The sequence below is a fragment of the Rhinolophus hipposideros genome (assembly GCF_964194185.1).
Source record: "Rhinolophus hipposideros genome assembly, chromosome: 3".
Classification (NCBI taxonomy): Eukaryota; Metazoa; Chordata; class Mammalia; order Chiroptera; family Rhinolophidae; genus Rhinolophus; species Rhinolophus hipposideros.
In genome coordinates this window covers 23,576,640-23,595,504 of record NC_138049.1, presented here as the reverse complement: position 1 = coordinate 23,595,504, position 18,865 = coordinate 23,576,640, and the positions used below count along the sequence as shown (strand labels likewise).

General features: G+C 42.1%; 1 protein-coding gene across 1 annotated transcript in view; it reads left to right on the top strand.

The window, feature by feature from the left end:
• Positions 1-16,988, top strand: part of HECA (hdc homolog, cell cycle regulator) — a 45,316-nt gene extending 28,328 nt beyond the window's left edge. The window contains exons 2-4 of the mRNA XM_081044678.1: positions 2,876-3,916; positions 10,337-10,491; positions 13,424-16,988. Of these exons, the coding sequence (XP_080900804.1) occupies positions 2,876-3,916; positions 10,337-10,491; positions 13,424-13,588 (1,361 nt within the window). The 3' untranslated portion in view covers positions 13,589-16,988. The remainder of the gene's footprint in view (positions 1-2,875; positions 3,917-10,336; positions 10,492-13,423) is intronic.
• Positions 16,989-18,865: the final 1,877 nt, after the last annotated feature.

Here is an 18,865-nt window from a genome sequence, read left to right as displayed (position 1 = left end):
ACCAGGTGACTGCAGTTAATTTACTCAGTATTCAAACCACTCTTCTACCTCTTTTCAGTACAGTCAGGTCTTTTTCTCTAGGGTTATAGCTCTCTCTCTTCCGTCTGCTCTGCTTGTTATGTGGGGATTTCGGGTGCCAGTGTCTTTTTAATGCCAGTTTATTCAGCAGCGGATGTCTGCAAGGGCCCAGTGATTCCAGGGTCACAAAGATGAGTAAGAGGCAGCCAGCCTCTCCTGCGTCGTCACCTGGTGGGACCACAGTGGGGATTCAAGTCCGGGTCAGAGCAGACTGTGCTGGAATGGGTCAGGGTACAGGGAAGGTGGAGAGCCCTGGGGAAACTGGGCCTTGAGGGAAGTTTACTGTGTGCCAGGTCCTGCGCTGGGTGCCACCTGTGTATCCGTAGATTTCATTCTTAGGTGACAACCATCTAAGGTACATTCAGTTGTTACCTGCATCTTACACAGGAAACTGACTCAAAGAGAAGTTAAGTAACTTGCCCAAGAGCACACAGCTCATCAGTGGTGCTGCTGGGATTCTAACTCAGGTAGTGTGGCTGCAGAGTCCATGCTTTAGATTGCGCCAACAGGAGAGTGGGATTCGGACACATGAAGATTAAGGGTTGTGGCCTCCCAGGAGGTAGATGAGGAGGCTGTAGTGATCAAAGGTGCTCAGCTACACCAGTTGGTGAGGGCTGCCTTGCTGAGGTCCTGGGATCCCACACTGACGGGGATGAGTGTAACATACAGTCGTGGGCTTGACGGGTCCCATCGCTGTGCTGTCATTTGCTGGAAAGTCGAGTTTGTAATTCTGTGTCAGAGGTGAGGTTGTGAAGGTTTCTGATTAGCTTGTTCCCTCCTGCATCTTCAAGCTGTCCCAGGTTTTTGACATTCATTCCTCCGGTTGGTGAACATACTCAGGACTCAGCCTTTGCAGCCTTTGCCCATTCTGTTGGCTCCCCTCTACCGTTGTACTTCTGGAAAGAGTTTTCCGGAGGGTCATGTGTACTGCTTCTACTTTTTCACCTCACCTCCACTCCTTACCATGTGCCTGTGACCTGTCCCCCGCCATCCCACTGGAACTGTCCTTACGGAGGTGTCAGTGACTGACTTAACTGCCCATTTTGGTGAGGACTTCTCAGTCTGTATGTTCTGAGTAGTTCCCACCCAGGGGTGACCTTGCCCGCAGTGGCTGTCTGGCAGTGAGCAGAGACATTAGGGGTGTCACTGCTGGCATGTAGCAGGAGTGCTGCTGCTGAACATCAGCAGTGCAGAGGGCAGCTCCCCCAGCAGACTTACCCAGCCCCAAGTGTCAGTAGTGCAGGTCCCGAGAAACACTGATCTCACCTGGCCCGCCAGGATGTTTCAAGCCCTCCATTCTTACAACTTTTTGGACTGCCTTGATAGAATTCTCTCCTGACTTGTCTTCCAGTGAATTCTCGGTTCATTCCTTACCAATCTCTGTGGAGGACTCTTCTTCTCCCGCCTTTTAACGTTGCTTCCCAGGATTCTTTTCCTCTCTTCACGTTCTTCTTGGCCCAGCTCATCACTCGGGCGGTTTAACCTCCATATCTGGATATGTTCCTCCACATCTGTATTCACAGCTCCAAGCCTCTTGAGCTCCAATCACATCTTTCTTCACCTCAGTGGTACACAGGCACTCCCAATTCAGCAGGTCCAAAAACAAGGCCAGACCAGAGTCCTCTTCTGCTCAAACCTGCCCTTCCCATGTTTGCTGTCCACGGCGCCTGACCACCCCCAACACGGAGCCATGTTACTCTGCTGCCGTAGCCCAGGCACTGGTCATTTCTCACCTGGACTACGGCGGTGCCCCCACAGCCCACTCCGGCCTCCCTGCCTCCAGCCTCATGTCCCACACTGCCCCCAGGGTGAGATTTCTAAAGCGGAACTTGGACTGAGGGGCTCTGTGGGTTAGTCCTCATTTAGCTTCTCAGCTATAACAGGTAAAGTCTAAACTGAGCACGGCGTATGGAACTTTCCTTTATCCTACAAAGGGGCCTTTTGAAAATGTTATGGACATTGAAGTAACGGGAATTCGGTAGAGTTCCAATCTCCATAAATCCTATTTACTTCTTAAGAAATGGGTTCTACTTTGTGTCACCAAGTTTTTCCTCCTTTCTGGAAACGTGCTTGGCCTTTTGGACGCCCTGTGGGGCATGTAGTTAAATGGGGTAGAAAAATCTTGGTGTTTTCCCTTTCTGTCCTGTTAGCTTTAGGAGAATTCTGTTTTTCCTTCATGACCTGGCAGTGTAATTCTGTGTAGACCAGTAATTCGTTTGATCAAACATCCTTGTCATGAGGTGTCAGACCATTCTAGAAGAGAATGGGGGAGGGGCCAGTCTGTTTTCTCGTCTGTTTTTTGTGGCATTCAGGATAATAACCTAAACCCTGTTAAGGGCTTTGAAGGCCATTTTGGAGCTGCCACATGAACTGGTTGGTTAAGTGGCTTCATCATATTATTTCCTAGTTCATTGGCGTGATTCATTTTTAGGACAACCCTGGGACTGCCTGTCATTACGGCCATGCCTTGGGAAACCTTATGCTGCACTGTCGCAAGTACTGACATACAGCTGATTGCTCTGTGAAGGATTTGGACTTTCTGAAGCTTATTGGTATATTTTCCAGCAGATAACAAATATGAGAAAATAAATTCCCCTGGCACAGCACCATGCCAGAGAAAATGGTAAATGTTTTCTAATCACGTCTGGTGTTATCCCAGTGGTGGGGATCCCGGCCCCAGAAAAGTATGTTTGGCACGAGTGGGCTAATGTAGGATGCTCGCTTTGATCTCTGACTTGGTGGCAGCTGGAGTCCCACGTGCCGCCCGCTGACTCGCTGTCCTTGTGTTTCTCCCCAGAAGCCCCCTGCGCCACGCCCCTGATCTGCAGCTTCGGGAGGCCGGTTGAGCTGGAGAAGGACGACTATCAGAAGGTGCTGTGCAACAACGAGCACTGTCCGCACAGCGGCTGGATGCACCGGCAGTGCTTCTACGAGTGGGAGAGCAGCATCCTGGCCCAGTTTAACTGCATCGGCCGCGCGCGCAGCTGGAACGAGAAGCAGTGCCGCCAGAACATGTGGACCAAGAAGGGCTACGACCTGGCCTTCCGCTTCTGCTCCTGCCGCTGCGGCCAGGGCCACCTAAAGAAGGACACAGACTGGTACCAGGTGAAGCGGATGCAGGACGAGAAGAAGAAGAAGTCCGGGTCGGAGAAGAACACGGGGAGGCCCCCTGGCGAGGCGGGGGAGGAGGCAAAAAAGTGCAGGCCCCCGAGCAAGCCCCAGAAAGGCCTGAACCACGACCTCCCCCGCCGCCATTCCATGGACAGGCAGAACTCCCAGGAGAAAGCCCTCAGCGCCGGGGCCTACGCAGCCCGCTCCCCCTGTGGCTCCCCGGGCCAGTCCCCGCCCAGCGGCTACTCCATCCTCTCTCCTGCCCACTTCAGCGGCCCCCGCTCCTCCAGATACCTTGGGGAATTCTTAAAGAACGCCATCCATCTTGAGCCTCACAAAAAGGCCATGGCCGGGGGCCACGTGTTCCGAAACGCCCACTTTGACTACAGCCCTGCTGGGTTATCGGTTCACAGGGGCAGCCACTTTGATGCGCCCGTGCAGTTCCTGCGGCGACTGGACCTCTCTGAGCTGCTCACTCACATCCCCAGGCATAAACTGAACACTTTCCACGTGCGGATGGAAGACGATGCCCAAATGGGCCAGGGCGAGGATCTGCGCAAGTTCATTCTTGCAGCCCTCAGTGCCAGCCACAGAAATGTTGTAAACTGTGCCCTGTGCCACCGGGCACTCCCGGTGTTCGAACAGTTCCCACTGGTGGACGGAACTCTGTTCTTAAGCCCATCGAGACATGATGAGATCGAGTATGATGTTCCTTGTCACCTTCAAGGTACAGGTGTTAATTCACCTTGCCTGCTTTCTGTTCATTAAAAGCTGGACAGCGAACAAGACAGGACTTCTCTGTTCGGGCTTAATTGTAACTGATGGTACTTTTGTGTTCTAGTCAGGTGATGGGTAACAGCTGAATATTTCAGCTCGTCTAGTGAGGTGGTGGAGGTGGTGGTTGGTTTTGCTTTGATGTCACTGTCCCAATAGTACAGTTGCCCTGGTGGGTAACTTGATGTTTTTGTTGTACTGTAATTTGAAGAGCGGATTCCTGGTGTATTATTTCTCATAATTGGGAGGAAATTTAGAGAAGAACTGCACTGCCAAATAGTTACCTTTGAAACCTTTGTTAATGAGCCCAGGAAGATGTGTATTCTCTTTGATTCTTGGAAACATACAGAGTGAGGGAAAGGACGGGTCACAGAGGGCCAAGTGTTTTTAGATTAGTTGAATTAATCTTTTTTTTTTTTTAATTAATTTTATTGGGGTGACAATTGTTAGTAAATTTACATAGATTTCAGGTGTACAATTCTGTATTACATCGTCTATAAATCCCATTGTGTGTTCACCACCCAGAGTCAGTTCTCCTTCCATCACCATATATTTGATAAAATTAATCTTGACCTTTATGAAAGATGAGACTTTCTTGATAGCAGCAAATGGAAAATGGGTATTATAGAAAGCTCAGACATTCCCCTGGGGGTGAGAGTTGGGAGCTTATTAGCGCTGGGGATGACATACAAGGAATTGGTGACATTTCGGCCATAAGGTGAATGACAGGATTGGTCAGTATAAGAGAAATCTGTCAATTCATGTAAAACTATGGCATTTTTATAAAGATGGGATACATGTCATATAATAAATATGTTTACAAGTGTCTAAAAAAGCCTGTAGTAAAAATGATATATCCCACCTATCTTCTTCCCATCAACTCCTGCTGTCTCAGTTCCCAGAGACAAACACTTTAAAATCTTAACTGATTCTTCAGGTTTTAACTATCATAATTTTAAAACTGTTATCTTTATTCTCCAATTTTAGATATTACCTATTGACAAAATTTTAAGGTTGATGACTATGAGCTCTTATGTCTTCCTCTTTCTCTCAGGGTAATATATCACAATTCTTGGATAATCCGTAATTTTATTTTTTTACTATTTTTAGAATGTAAGTGCAAAGGATGCCAAAAAAAATGTATACACATTTTAAGAAAGGAAAAAAAACTATATTAAAATTGTAATAATATATATCGATAACAAAAGATAAATACAAGTCATGTGTACACATTGTTTTTTGGCACCCTGGTATTTAGTGTTGAGCCAAGTATAGGTATATTTCCTATATAGAGTGTAGTACATTCTAGGATACCTTTTGTTTTTATTGAAGTTAATAATTCACGTTTTCGTTTGCTTAGCCGTTTTTGAATCTTTGGCTGATTATTCTCACTCTCCAGCAGCGATACAGCACACCTTTCAAAAACATTTCCACATATTTGTCAGACATTTTATGGATTTTTTCTTCTAGAAATTTCCCTCATGGAGACTTGCATCTTCCTTCTCCTGTCTGTCCCGGTGCACTCAGTACCCGCTATACTACATAGCTGTCCTTCTGGGAATTCCTTCAGTTCTTTCCCATTTTTTGTCTTCTGTTTCCTAGATCCTCTATTTGCTTTTTTCTTGATTTATTCCCTCAATTTCTTAAGAAACATACCCTAGCAGCTTTCTGAAAAAAGGAGCATGGGAAGAGATGTTTTAAGACTTTGAAAGTCTGATAATGTTTTGATGCTATCTTCTTGCTTGATTGCTCGTTGGTTGGGTATAGTCTTCCAGGTTATAAATCTTTTCTCCTTAGAATTTTGAAGGCATTTTGTTACTGTCTCCTGTCTTCCAGTATCTGTATTGAGAAACCTAATACTGTTTTTATTCCTGTCCCCTTATCGCTCCATTCCTCCAAGAGTTTTAAAATTTTCTCTTTATCCCTTATATTCTGAAGTTTCACCCTGATGTTGGTCTTTTTTTTTATTCAATGTGCAGGGTGCTTTCTTGGCTTTTTGACTTTGTAAACTTACGTTTTTTAAGTTTGGGGAAATTTTCTTTTGATTTACCTTTATTATATAGTTTTTGGTCCTGTTGTTCATCTCTTTCATTCTGCATTCTGGAAGATTTCCTTGACTTTATATTCTAGTATTTTTACAGAGTTTAAAGATTTTCTGTTCTCATGTTTCTAATTCCCAAGAGCTCTTTTTAATAGTGTCCTAGTTTCAGGGATGCAATTTCTTGTCTTTTTCTCAGTAGGGAGTGGTCTCATTCATTTTCTAGAGTTTTCTAATCCCCTATGTCTTTTAGCCCTTGTTATAAGGCACACCACTCCAAAACGTAGTGGTATAAAACAGTGATGATTTATAATGTCTTACAATTGTATGGATTGTCTGGCCAGGATGGCTTCGCACACAAACCTAGCAGTTGGTAGACTAGATGCCTCTGGAGCCTCAGCTAGAATGGCTCGTCCCTGTTCTGTGGCCTCTCATCTCCCAACAGGCTAGCCCGGGCTTTTCACACGGTGTCCTCAGCAGGGTGACAGTGGAGCTACCGCGTCTCACTAGAAACTTAAGCTTGAAACTGAGTAATATCACTTCTATCACATTCTGTTCTTCAAAATAGGTTGTAAGACTAGCCCAGATACAGGGGATGATTAAATAGACTCTGCTTCTTAATGGACAAAGTTGCACGTAATGTATGGTCACTTGTGTACCCCACTATTTCCCTTTCAGACCTATTCCCACTCTTCTCCATACTTGTGGTCCAATTTCCGAGCTAAAACACTATTCCTTTCACCCAGTTTCTGACCTCACATTCCGTTCCAGGGTTGAGGTACTGCATAGTTTCATGGAAGATGGAGGTTGTGCTTTGTTCCTTGTTCTTTATACTGTTTTGGAGGTAATTTTAGAGGAAAGTAAGTGGGAATACCTTTACCATTTTTAGGCTGGGGATACTCTTTATGAAGATGAATGAGAGTACAAGGGTAAACGGTACACGAGAGTAGTGTTGTTCTTTTCCATTCGTGATAGACACATTCTTTTAATTGAATCCGTTCATCAACCAACCAAACATGAATTTCATACATGTTCTGGGGACTGTCAGTCCTTGCTGTTCATCGACTTACAGTCATAGGATGTAAGATGCTTTTTATAAAAATGTAACTAACTACTAGGCCTAAGGCCCTAGTACCACCAGTGGAACTACAATTACCGGGCTATTGTGTGCAGTAAGCATGCTGTAATTCCCAAAGAGAAAGGGGCCACTGTGGCCCTGGTAACCAGAGGCAGTATGAAGGCATATATCAAAAGGCAGGCTGGATTTTGATAAACAGAGGTTCTAGCCACCCCAGGTGTTTGTGGATAAGGAGAGGGAGCAATGTGAGCAAAGGAACAGTGCTTTTAAAAAACCCGGGAGACAGAACTGGAGAGAACCGTTTGGTTGAGCAGAGGTTCTAGAGTGGAAAATAAGTATGGCAGATGGAGAACAGGTTGTGGACGCTCTTTCAGGCCATAATAAAGAGTGTTGCCGTGTTCTTCATGAATTGAAGTGTTAAAAAAATGTTCTTTTAAAGCAGACGATTGCTTGGAGGAAAAGTCGTTTGAATGGGATGGAACTTAGATGCAGAAAGTTGGAACTCATATCTCTGATGTAGATGGAAGGAGATCAGAAACAGCTGGGTGCTGATAGTGGGACTACCTGCAAGAGATTATTTTAAAGGAGAAATTCCTTCAGGGACAACGTGTGACTGTAGAGGATGAAGATGTGTCCTCGTTGGCTCACTTTGGTTCTAGATCAGGTACAACGATGCTGTCACAGACCGGAGTGGAGAATGTTGGGAAAGGGACCTGGTCTTGGGGGAAAGACGAGGGCACTGGCGTATATATTGGGCTTGAAAAGGTGTGGGGGCTTTGTGTGGAGATGTCTAGCGAGCACTACTACTAATAAACATTTGGGATGAATTGGGGAGCTTATAATGGTGCTCAAACATCTTCAGAGCGGAAGAGCTCTTGAATGGGGAGAAAAGAGAAAGAAGAGTATATGACAGAGCCGAAGACCCAAGCTTGAGGGTACGCATCAGGGAGTGAGTGGATGGAGGAAGGTGAAAATTGGGCCTGAGAACGTGTGTGTGTGTGTGTGTGTGTGTGTGTGTGTACACACCTAAGAGCATATGCATCCACAAATAGATAATGGAGGTGTAGGTCTTGAAAACTGTGTTGACGATACAATCTGAAGCTCAGGGTGTCTTATCAGTACCAGACAAGTCAGTGCCACAGGTGGGGCCTTGACGTGTGCAGTGTTTTTATTGCCACATCTCCGAGAAGTCCATGCATTCTTTTTGATAGCAAGCTGGTATATGTGAATCATTTCTACCATCACACAGCCCCAGCCGCGGATTCCTTAAAGTGTTTTCAACCCCAACAGAAAGGCCCCGTTCCAGGCCACAGGATTCCAGGCTGCAGTTGATTATATACTGCTGAAATAACTTGTTATTTCCAGTGCTGGCCCATGCGGGTTGTCACTCCCTTACCATGCCCCTTGCCCTTCACTGCCCTCCTGGTCTCCAGTTCCAGCTTCTGCTCTCTGACTTTTCCTCTGATAAGATGTTTTTGTTTGATTTTAATAATTTAGTAAGACTGAGCTAATTATGCTTGTTTCCCACTTAGAACCACAGGTGACTGTTCTCTCGGGAATCTCCTTTTTGTTTGAACTCACAACCCTAAAGTTTAGAAATTTAAAATTCTCTGTATTTAGGACAATGTGTAATAGTAACTGAAACAAATCTAGAGACTCAGCCCAGGCATTCCCATGAGTTTGACAGATAGGAATTTAAGCCTAGTCTTTTATACTTAATGTCTTTGTGAACCTGGGCAAGCTACTCAAAGTCTCTAAACTTCAGTTCCTGCTATCTGAAGTGGGCTGACAATAATGCCTGCTCTGTAGTGTTGCTGTGGGGTTAAGTGAAACGATTCACGTAGCTTTGCAGCACAGCGCAGGCCAGACCCCGGTAAGAACTCAGGAAGTGTTCCAGGTCACTGCTACCAACACCTGACCTCTGTCTGTCCCTGCCCCCTCCCTTCCTGGCACTTCCATGGTGTCTGAATATTTGAGAATTGCAGTGAGTACGTCTAGGGCGCAGACTAGAAATGAAGCACGTCCTAAAATGCCCCCAGCCACTCTGAGTGGGGATGGCATGTGAACCCTTTTTATATTCAGTGCCCGAGAGCAGAGGTGGGCCGTATTGCAAGAAGCTCTTGTCACCCTTCCCATTTTCGACATATAGGTGCTCAAGGTTATATTGTCTTTGGCTATTAACATGCCCCTTCATTCATCCAACAGACAATTATGGGGTACTTTCCACATTTCAAATACTGGGTAGACATGAGCCTACAAGGATGAAGAAGGCATATTCCTGCCCTCAAGAGGGAGTCTTGTAAGCAAACGCAGTGAAAGATAGCTGAGCACTGTGTACCCCTCTGCAGTCAGTGTCAGGAGCAGGCTGGGCCTTAGCACAACAGGTGAAGAGTCAGGCTCTGGCTGACGGCCGAGAGCAGCTCGTTCTGAGTAGAAAGCCCCTGAGCAGTGTGTGTTCTCCTGATGGTAGTTTTGGGCGCCGTGGAGCTTCCTGACCCCACATGGAAAGCAGCGATGTTGCTGTCACACACCGCCCAGGCAGATCCTGCACATTCTGACTTTCCCCCTTCTATAGAAACTGGGTGGCCTCTTTCCTTTACAAGCCTTAGCTGTTGATAAATAATGGAGGAATGGGGATGTGACTTTTAAAGCCCAGTAAATAACAAGACATTGAACTCCTTTTAAAAAAGCACTTACAAGTAGGATGTAATTCTGGTTCCTAAGTTAGATGTGATGGTTGAGCGGTTGGAGACAAGGACAGTTAACATAGTAATTTGGGCTGTGGTACAGTTCTGCGCTCCCAGTACCAGGGCAGACTTTCGACTTTGTGATGGGACCTGTCCCTGGACAAGAGCTCATGACCACAGACCAGTGTTGCTAGTTCCGTCTCTATGCCACGTGCAGGCTTCCGAGCAGGGAAGCCTACATGGGCAGGGCTGGTTTTGAGCATCTGTGCCTTGGTCATTTGAGTTTGGATGTCCGTGTTGTAAACCTGGCAGCACTTTTTGGAAAAGTGCATTGAAGCAGGCACTTAAGATTGAACTTAAAGTACATGTTCCATTGACAATAGGAGTAATCATTACTCTAAAAGGACAACTTGCGGGTATATGATAAATGCCGTCTCTTTTGCTTTTTATATTCATCCAAATGATAACATGTTTGCCTATAATTGATAGTGAGCCCATTTTTAATCCCCTTTGTGGACAAAAGGTGGTTTCCTTGATGGCCACGCTCAGCACTGTGTCTTCTGTGTGCAGGGAGACTCATGCACCTGTACGCGGTGTGTGTGGACTGCCTGGAAGGCGTTCACAAGATCATCTGCATCAAGTGCAAGTCGCGGTGGGACGGCAGCTGGCACCAGCTGGGCACCATGTACACCTACGACATCCTGGCCGCCTCTCCGTGCTGTCAGGTTGGTATGGACCCCACAGCGCCAGCCGTCCCCACGTGAACGCGCAGGAGCTCAAAGCAGCCCTGCAGTTCTCCTGGGGGAGGCGGAGGGCGGGCGTGGTGCAGGGGCTTCAGTACTGAGCAGTCGTGGAACCCCCCAAAGTCCGGCAATGAGTGGTGCAGCCAGTACTGGACTACTACTGTGCAGTCAGGAAAAGGGATGTTGTAGAAAAATGCATGATTGTGTGGGGAGTATATTCAGTATTTGAAGTTAAAAAAGATTATAAATGGGATAATAGAACGCTTCCATTTGTAAAAAGTGAACACGCATGGGGACCTGCTAATGAATTATCGGGCGGTTTCTGGGTGTTGGGATGCTAGGTTGTTTCTTTAGTTTTCTTTTTGCTTGCTTCTATTTTCTGATGTTTTGTATGATTAGCATATCCTAAGTTTCTAGTAAGAAAAAGTTATTTTTAAAAAGGAAGTAGAATGTCTCACTTTTTAAAAAATTTATTGGGGTGACAATTGTTAGTAAAATTACACAGATTTCAGGTGTACAATTCTGTATTACATCATCTATAAATCCCATTGTGTGTTCACCACCCAGAGTCAGTTCTTCCATCACCATATATTTGATCCCCCTTACCCTCATCTCCCACGTCCCAACCCCCTTACCCTCTGACGTTTCACTTTAATAGACAGGATTTTCTTTTTGTGGGACGTTACAATTACCCAGGAAGCACCTGTCTTGTCAGGTGTTTGAGGTTGCCCTGAAAGATTTGTACTCCTTAAAAGACTGCTAAGAGGAGACGTTTCACACTGCTAAGAGAACATCTGAAATTTAGCCATCATCAGGAAAAGAGGGAAGTATGAACATGTGAAAACAAGTCCATAGGGAACTGTCTTGTCCACAGGAGACAAGACAAAATCTTGGAAATGCCTTGGTTTATTTCCAAGTGCTGGAAAAAGCAAGCCCTTGTTTTGTAAGTTCTTGATCTTCACGGGTAGGAGCAATATTTCCTTTGCTCTTCAGTGGCCAACCCTGACTTTCTATGTAAGTGCCCAAGAAACACTTTATTAGATTACTACATAGTTTTGTATCTTTAGCATTATGGTTTGATTTTTGTAAGGAGAATAGCCTTACTATTAGCAGTTTATTCAGAATATAAATTAAAAGGTTGGCAGAGTTGAGATTTTAGCTATACTTTGTCTATGCTACTGATCTTAGAAGAGAAATATGATTGGGAGAGACCTAAATGGCCCTCTGTGGCCTGCCATTTGATTCTAGATAGGGCTGACTACTTTTACACTATTCTAATGCATGGCACACATTGCCATTTTAAAAGTTAGCCACAGTCTTTTTCATTGTAGCATTTTATAATACTGTGCCTTAATGCCACTTCTTGAGGTTAGAGAAACAAAAGGAAGTGGCTCCTACGTCCTCACACGTACACCTGAGAGGGTTATCTTTTCGAGAAGCAAGGAAGGAAAAGAATGTTTTGGCCTGTGATGCATACACTATTAGTTTTAGAAAGAACCTGGAAGGTCTGGTCTAGCCTCCTCCTTTTCCACATGCAGTGGAGGCCTAAAAAGTAGAATGTTTTTCACAAGTTTGTTACAGCCACTACTAAAACCTATGAAACGTATAAACTCCCAGACCCGTGTTCTTTCTACTACACCACTGAAAACAATGGCTTTATTTCCTTACCTTTAGGGAGAAAAGCAGAAGGGCATCCAGCCACACCCAGCCTACTGGTACTCAGTGTCTGTCTTCCTTAAAACTGTGTAAGCCCAGACCTTTATTTTCTGGCCCCCTACTGAAATGGAAAACATGTTTGATTACTGTTTGGCTTAACTATATTCCCTGTGACAAGTGTTGGACATGACTAAGAAATCAAAGAAAGTCTTCCAATACAACTTTGAGCCAAAAATAAGCAATAATTTGTTATTAGAAAAGAATAACAAGTTAAAGAGAGTGGTTAAAGAGAAAGGTTTGCTTGGATTCTCACTTTTAATGTTGTTCAGAGAGATTAGTGAGTTAAAAGGGAGGTTATCTCAGGTTACAAAACGTAGTACATATAACGGCTAGGAGCGTGGGCTCCACTTTGGTTCGAACCTCAGCCTTTCTACCTCCTAACTCTGTGGTCTTGGGCATGTTACTTTATCACTACATGCTTCTGTTTCATAATCTAAAAATTCACATACTACTACTTACCTCACAGTAGTGTTTTGAAGACAAAATGAGGTTATTGTTTTATGTTATGTTTATAGAATGAATCTAAATTGAGAGTCTGTTGTGTTTATTGTTTCTGGTTATTCACTTAAGGCCTGTTGGTGAAAGCCTTAGTATTATGCCATTAGAGAGAAGACTGGGTATGAATGAAGATATACTGCACTAGTGGGTTCCAGAAGCCTCTGGAGAAACATAGCACTTCTCCCTAGGCTGTTAGTTTTGAGTGTTTTAGGGAAATTTTATTTTTACATCAAAGAAAACACAAGTATAGTAAGAAGGAGAATGAGAAATGTATATGAATTTTTTAAATAAACTCAGAATCTTCAAAGAAGTTTTATGCAGGTTTGGGTTGAGGGAAGTCAGCTTCAGCCACTCTTTAAAATCCAGGGGGAACACATGTCCTAATGTTAGGGGGACTATAGTGCAGAACTTTAGGGCAGTACAGATTTATAGTTTCTTCCCACGGGTGGGAGAAATCAGTAGCGATGCTACGTATTGGCTGAGAAATTAGCTGTTAATCTTTGAGACTGATGATAAGTATTTGAACATACACCTTAGGCTTGTCTTATGCTTTGCCTGCCCTGTTTTTGGTAATCAAAACGACACTTTACTCAATTCGGGATCCGTTTCCCAGACACAGCTGTCTCGCGTTTGGGTTCAGATGATTGGCAGTGTTGGGGGTGGAAGGTACGGAGCTCACGGCCCCTGTGCTTCCCCCCAGGCCCGCCTGAACTGTAAGCACTGCGGCAAGCCGGTGATCGACGTGCGGATCGGGATGCAGTACTTCTCCGAGTACAGCAACGTCCAGCAGTGTCCACACTGTGGGAACCTGGACTACCATTTTGTGAAGCCATTTTCCTCCTTCAAAGTTCTCGAAGCTTATTGATGAAAGCTTTGCTTTGGTAATAGCTATTTTATTGATATTATTACTTTATTACATATCTTTTCTAGGAAAACATTCTGTGATGGTAATTTCTTTTCTAATTTAAAGGAGAGTTCCTTTGTGTATGTGTGCCACTAAAGTGGGGGCTGCCCCTTGCCCTCTCTTGACTCCGAATGTTAGTCTGTGGTCATGACCTGAGCCCTAATGGGCAATCTTGTGAGTGTGGGGTATTGGCTCCCTGTCACTCAGAGCCTCCCGTGAAGTTTTGAGGGTGCTGGGGAGGATGGGGTGAATGGAGGAAAGGGATCATGCGGTTCTAAACTAGGAGTTGGGAAGAAACTCTTACTATAATAAAATGTTAGCCGTCTAAAGACCCACTTTTAGATCTGCTTTGGGCCTCGGGAAGAACATGTGACCAGTGAATGTAAGTCTGTGCCTGCAGAGCCACGAGGGTTTCAGTCTGTCTTGGTTTAGCGTTGTACAGGCTCACTGCCCTGCAGTTTACCCTCACTGACAGATTACGTGAAAGTGAACACGAGTGCTCTTTCCATCACTGTTGTAATTTAAGTCAGTTTTCATACTGAACATAACATCCCACTTATAAGACATATAAAAGCCATTGGTATTGCGGATATTTGCAAGTAAGCAGACCTGTAACAGAGAATATGCTAACCGAGAATCTGGAAATGACACACGCTGATGCAAGAGGCCAAAAGGCAGAAAATGGTGATTTGAAGTTGGTCACATGGCTCTTAACAAGAATCCAGGAGTAACATGATTTGGCGGCACCAATTTATAGAGCTTGCATTCACTGTTGAAGTGCCATTTGATGTCAGATCCTTCTCACAGGTAAATCTTAGCCGCAGACCTAACTGGTGAGTTTGAGAACCAGTCAGTGCCACACTTATCTTCCACAGAATTGCTTACAGCGATGTCTTACCCATTTAAAGCTGAGTTTCTAAAATCAAAGGTTTGACCCTAGGAAGAAAAGGCAAAAAATTATTTGTGAGGTTATGAGAAAAAGAGTAATTGTAATATTTCTGTTTAAAGTGTGTTTCATTTTGGAGTATCACTGATCGTAATGTACAACAATATGTTTGAAAATAGATCATTCTGAAGTTCTCCATGATACCTTGTCTTTGGTGAAAAAAGATCATTTATATACTTAATTTGTTAGAGCAAAATACATCTTGCGGTTCTTTAGACCTTGGTGATTTAAATAGACATATGCCCTGTACCATTATAGAACTGGACTATGATTTCTCAAAAATGAATTTGATAATGTCAAATATGACATGCATATATGCTAAAAGAATGCTGAAAATACACTCATTTTATGAGTAGCCAAATTTGGGGTTCTGTGAGCATTTTATGTTACTCACTTGGTTTATACCATTTTTTCCCCCTCAGAAAAACAGTTAATTTTTCTTCTCAGAAGTGTTTAGGTATTATTGCAAGTGAGCTTCAGTTCTACTACATGAAATATTTGATGTTTTGTTTGAAACAGCACAGCCTTAAAGAACCAATATGTTAATGTTCTTCATCTTTCAGTTTAGATGATTGTAATTTGGTTTACCATATCTAATTTGCTGTTTGATGATCTGAAAAATATTTCACAGTGAAAGGAAATGCTCAATGCCAGTAAGAAGCAGAAAATCGTTATTGGTGTGACAGTATTTGATGCAACTTAAAGAGGTCTATAGGACATAACCCGTGCAAATTTATCTTTAATATGCAAAGCTGTAATTATGAGTTAACTGTTCCCTATTGATTCTCTCATGTACCCAAGTACAAAAGTTTCTCTTGTCTTCAGGGTACCGTTTGGATTTTACTTTGGAATTTAAAATGAGTAGTAAAATATTTGTAATGCTGTTCTTTAACCCACCTAAATTTTTGTAAAGAAACCTGCTTACATTGTTGTTCTGAAGCTTAAAGTTTACATATAGATCACATCCAGCAAGCTCCTCAGTCTAAAACTGCTGTGAGGATAGTGCCTGATGCATTCAGTATTTTCTCTTTATATTGTTTTCTATTCCTAAAAAATAAGCATGAGGAGGTGTCACTGTAATTAGGTAAAATTGGCTGTTGGCTTTTATTTTGATGATGAAGTTAGGAATTCTGTGGATACTGCAATTTTGTAAAAGAAGAGGCATAGGTATCACATCTGAGAATATCTTTTGCCTTCAAAGCATTGCATTTGTGTCTAAAATGGAAAATCTGGTTGATTTGAGAATAAAATCTAATTGAATATCCAATAATGTAAAGAATAAATCTTATTTTGGAAATCTGCTGACCTTAATGTTTCCCTATGCTTTCTCAAAGTACTTTGCTCTGAGTACCTTGATGGAAATTGGAATATGTCAAAAAAGATGATTTTTTTTTTGTGGTTTGGATATTAGATGATACTAGTCACCCAAGAGATCCATTTTCTGTTTTTCTGATGAATAGTGTTCAGTAATACGAACCACTCATAAGTGACTTATAATTTCAAAACAATTTTTCATCTACCTTAACTTTTTAATCATTTATTGTTAAGAATTATATATCTTGAACAAATAAAATTATTTACTTTAGTTTAGTGGGAAGACTTTCTGATGGTCTCATCATATTTTCTTCAGGCCAGCTTAGTTCTCCACTTTCTTCTGGTTTCATCTGAAGCAGTTGATATACTGGGTTTATACCTTAAAAGACATTGGCCATGAAATTGGGCTGCAGGGTCAGTTATCCCATTGTAATTAATAAAGAGCTTTCCCCAAAGTATTTATTTTACTGTTTTTGTAAAAAAAAGTTCATTTTCAGAGTAAAAAGTGTTTTCATATCTGAGGGAAGTTAACTTACCAGGAAAGATCATTATTAGGTGTTTAAACTCTAAAACTAACAGATATACTGATACATTACTTATTAGACCAACAAAACTAACTTGCTGAAATCTTTCCTTTTGTCCTGTAAGACCAATACTTAACATACAGTCTTTTGTTCTGTGCCCAGGTCAGTAACTCCAGTTTGCTTTTCTCTTTATTCTCATGGTAGCAGCTGTTGAGTAATTTTAGTTGGAGGTTCGGGACGCTGTATGGAGAAAGTGCTCTTGTTCAGTGTTTTGGTTCCTGTGATCGGATGCTGCCTAACTCAGCTCATCTCCATGTCCTGTTGACTTTATTATTATTCCAGGTAATTGGAAGAAACTGTAATGGATGGGCATCTTTAAAACCAGCTCAAAAATATATTCTTGTCAGTAAAGATTTCTTGTCAAGATGTCTTGGATTGCACTTTTGTTGAGGGAAGACAGTGTAAATAGTTAAAGAATGTTGATAAAATTGAAACATTTGGTTATGGAATTGTGTGGTATTAGAAGGTTTCTGTTTGTGAAATATATGTATTAAAAATAATAAAATTTCAGAAACTAACATTGTATTGTCTCTTCAGTGTGTCACTTTATTGTTTTGCTGGGGTTCAAGGTCTTTGAGCTTGGAATTGTTGACAGAAAAGACAGTAGAGAAGACCTGAGGTTTTGATCACTATTCAGGTAACCATTTCAAAGTCACTGCTGCAGCTAATAAAACTATGAACTTTTTATGCCGTTTGAAGGTGGTTTGTCACGTGTAAATTCCCTTTGCAAAAAAAATAAGCATTCTGTGTAACAAAGTTGATTCCATATGAATAATCCAAATTTTTATTTTGGTTATAGGGAATTCTATTGAAAAGATAGATAATCCTGTTCTGCGAATGTTTTCTTTGGTCCGTAGGCCTGTAACATTTTTCATAATGAAAAGATTTGATCACGTGCTTCTTCATTATAAATGAAAACTGAGTTGTAATTAAACTTCTTTCTGACTTTATGTACTGTGGTCAAAGATTAGTGAAAGATTAATTTATAATCTTTCAAATTTCCTTGTCCCCTTCATTTCTGGGGTTTTTTTTGTTTTGTTTTTTTGAGCCCTAATCTGTTACTGAGACATTTACATTTCAAAGCGTAGGTATATACTCAGTTAGTTTTTTTATTTGTTTGTTTGTTTTCCTTTTCACCCATCCCTCCACGCCATCCCCTTTGACAATCATCAGTTTGTTCTCTGTATCTATGGTCTGTTTCTTTTATGTTTGTTCATTTGTTTCGTTTTTAGAGTCCATGCATGTATAAGTGAAATCACACGTTATTTTGCTTTCTCTGGCTGACTTACTTTACTTCCACAATACCATCAAGGTCCATCCATGTTGTCCTTCATTTCAAATGTCATTCTCAGCCAATGGATTCCAATCCACAAAGTCATTAGAATGCAGGATAAGATGTGGAAACGTGGGTGAGGAAAGAGTCCAGGCTGCTAGTGGATTAAAGCCTGTTTTACCACTTATTTACTGCAGACATCTGAGGCATACATTTTATTTAAAAGCTCAAAGACTTGGGATATTGTGATTTCTACTAGTGTAATTTATGTCAGTAAAATTCCTTTGCAATTATAAGGAAAGTACAGTTCTTACAGTAGTAGAAAGAAAAAAAAGTTAAACAGTGATTGTAAAGAACTAAGGTTAATGGAAGAAAAATCTTATTTGTTTTTAGTGGTTTCCATTTCTTTAAATCTTGCTTATATTATTTTGACTTAAACTTGGCAGCAATTAGATTGCTAATTATCTAGTAGACTATCTAGTAAAGAGTTAAATTTTGGGGGAAAAAAACTTTGTCTCGAGCTTTTTGTTCTCTTCATATTCTCCCAGCCCTCCGCACCTAGGATAAACCTTATCTAATGAATGTGAAATATCTTTGAAGATAGTAAAGTATGATACAGTAGTACTATTTGAAATAATGTGTTTTTAAGGCATATTTTTTCTAATGATGGCCTTTAGCATTGTGATAATTACTTTATAGAAGCTTGATCTGGTATTGCTAGGCCTTAGGGACAACAGAAATGAAAATAACAAAACACTTTGTCTTTCAGAGCTCAGCAGGACAATACTAACGACATTTGTCAGCGTTCAGATGGGATTGGCCCAGAGTACTACTTCCTGGTGATGGACCCAGGCCTAAGTGCCTTCTGACACACACAATTGGAAATTTAGATCATATCTTCAAGTTTAGAATCATCTAATTACATTCCATAACCCTAAATGGGGAAAAGTCATAGTCACAGAATTTAGAGATGGCAGAATTTGGAGCCAGGGCTATTTTTTTTGTTGTATTCATAATAATATGTGTTCGTTAAATTACATTGAATAGTGTACTTATTTTAGAGATAAACTGAGGCCCAGAGAGCTTAAATCTAAATAATAAGTTCACGTAGATATTGGCTA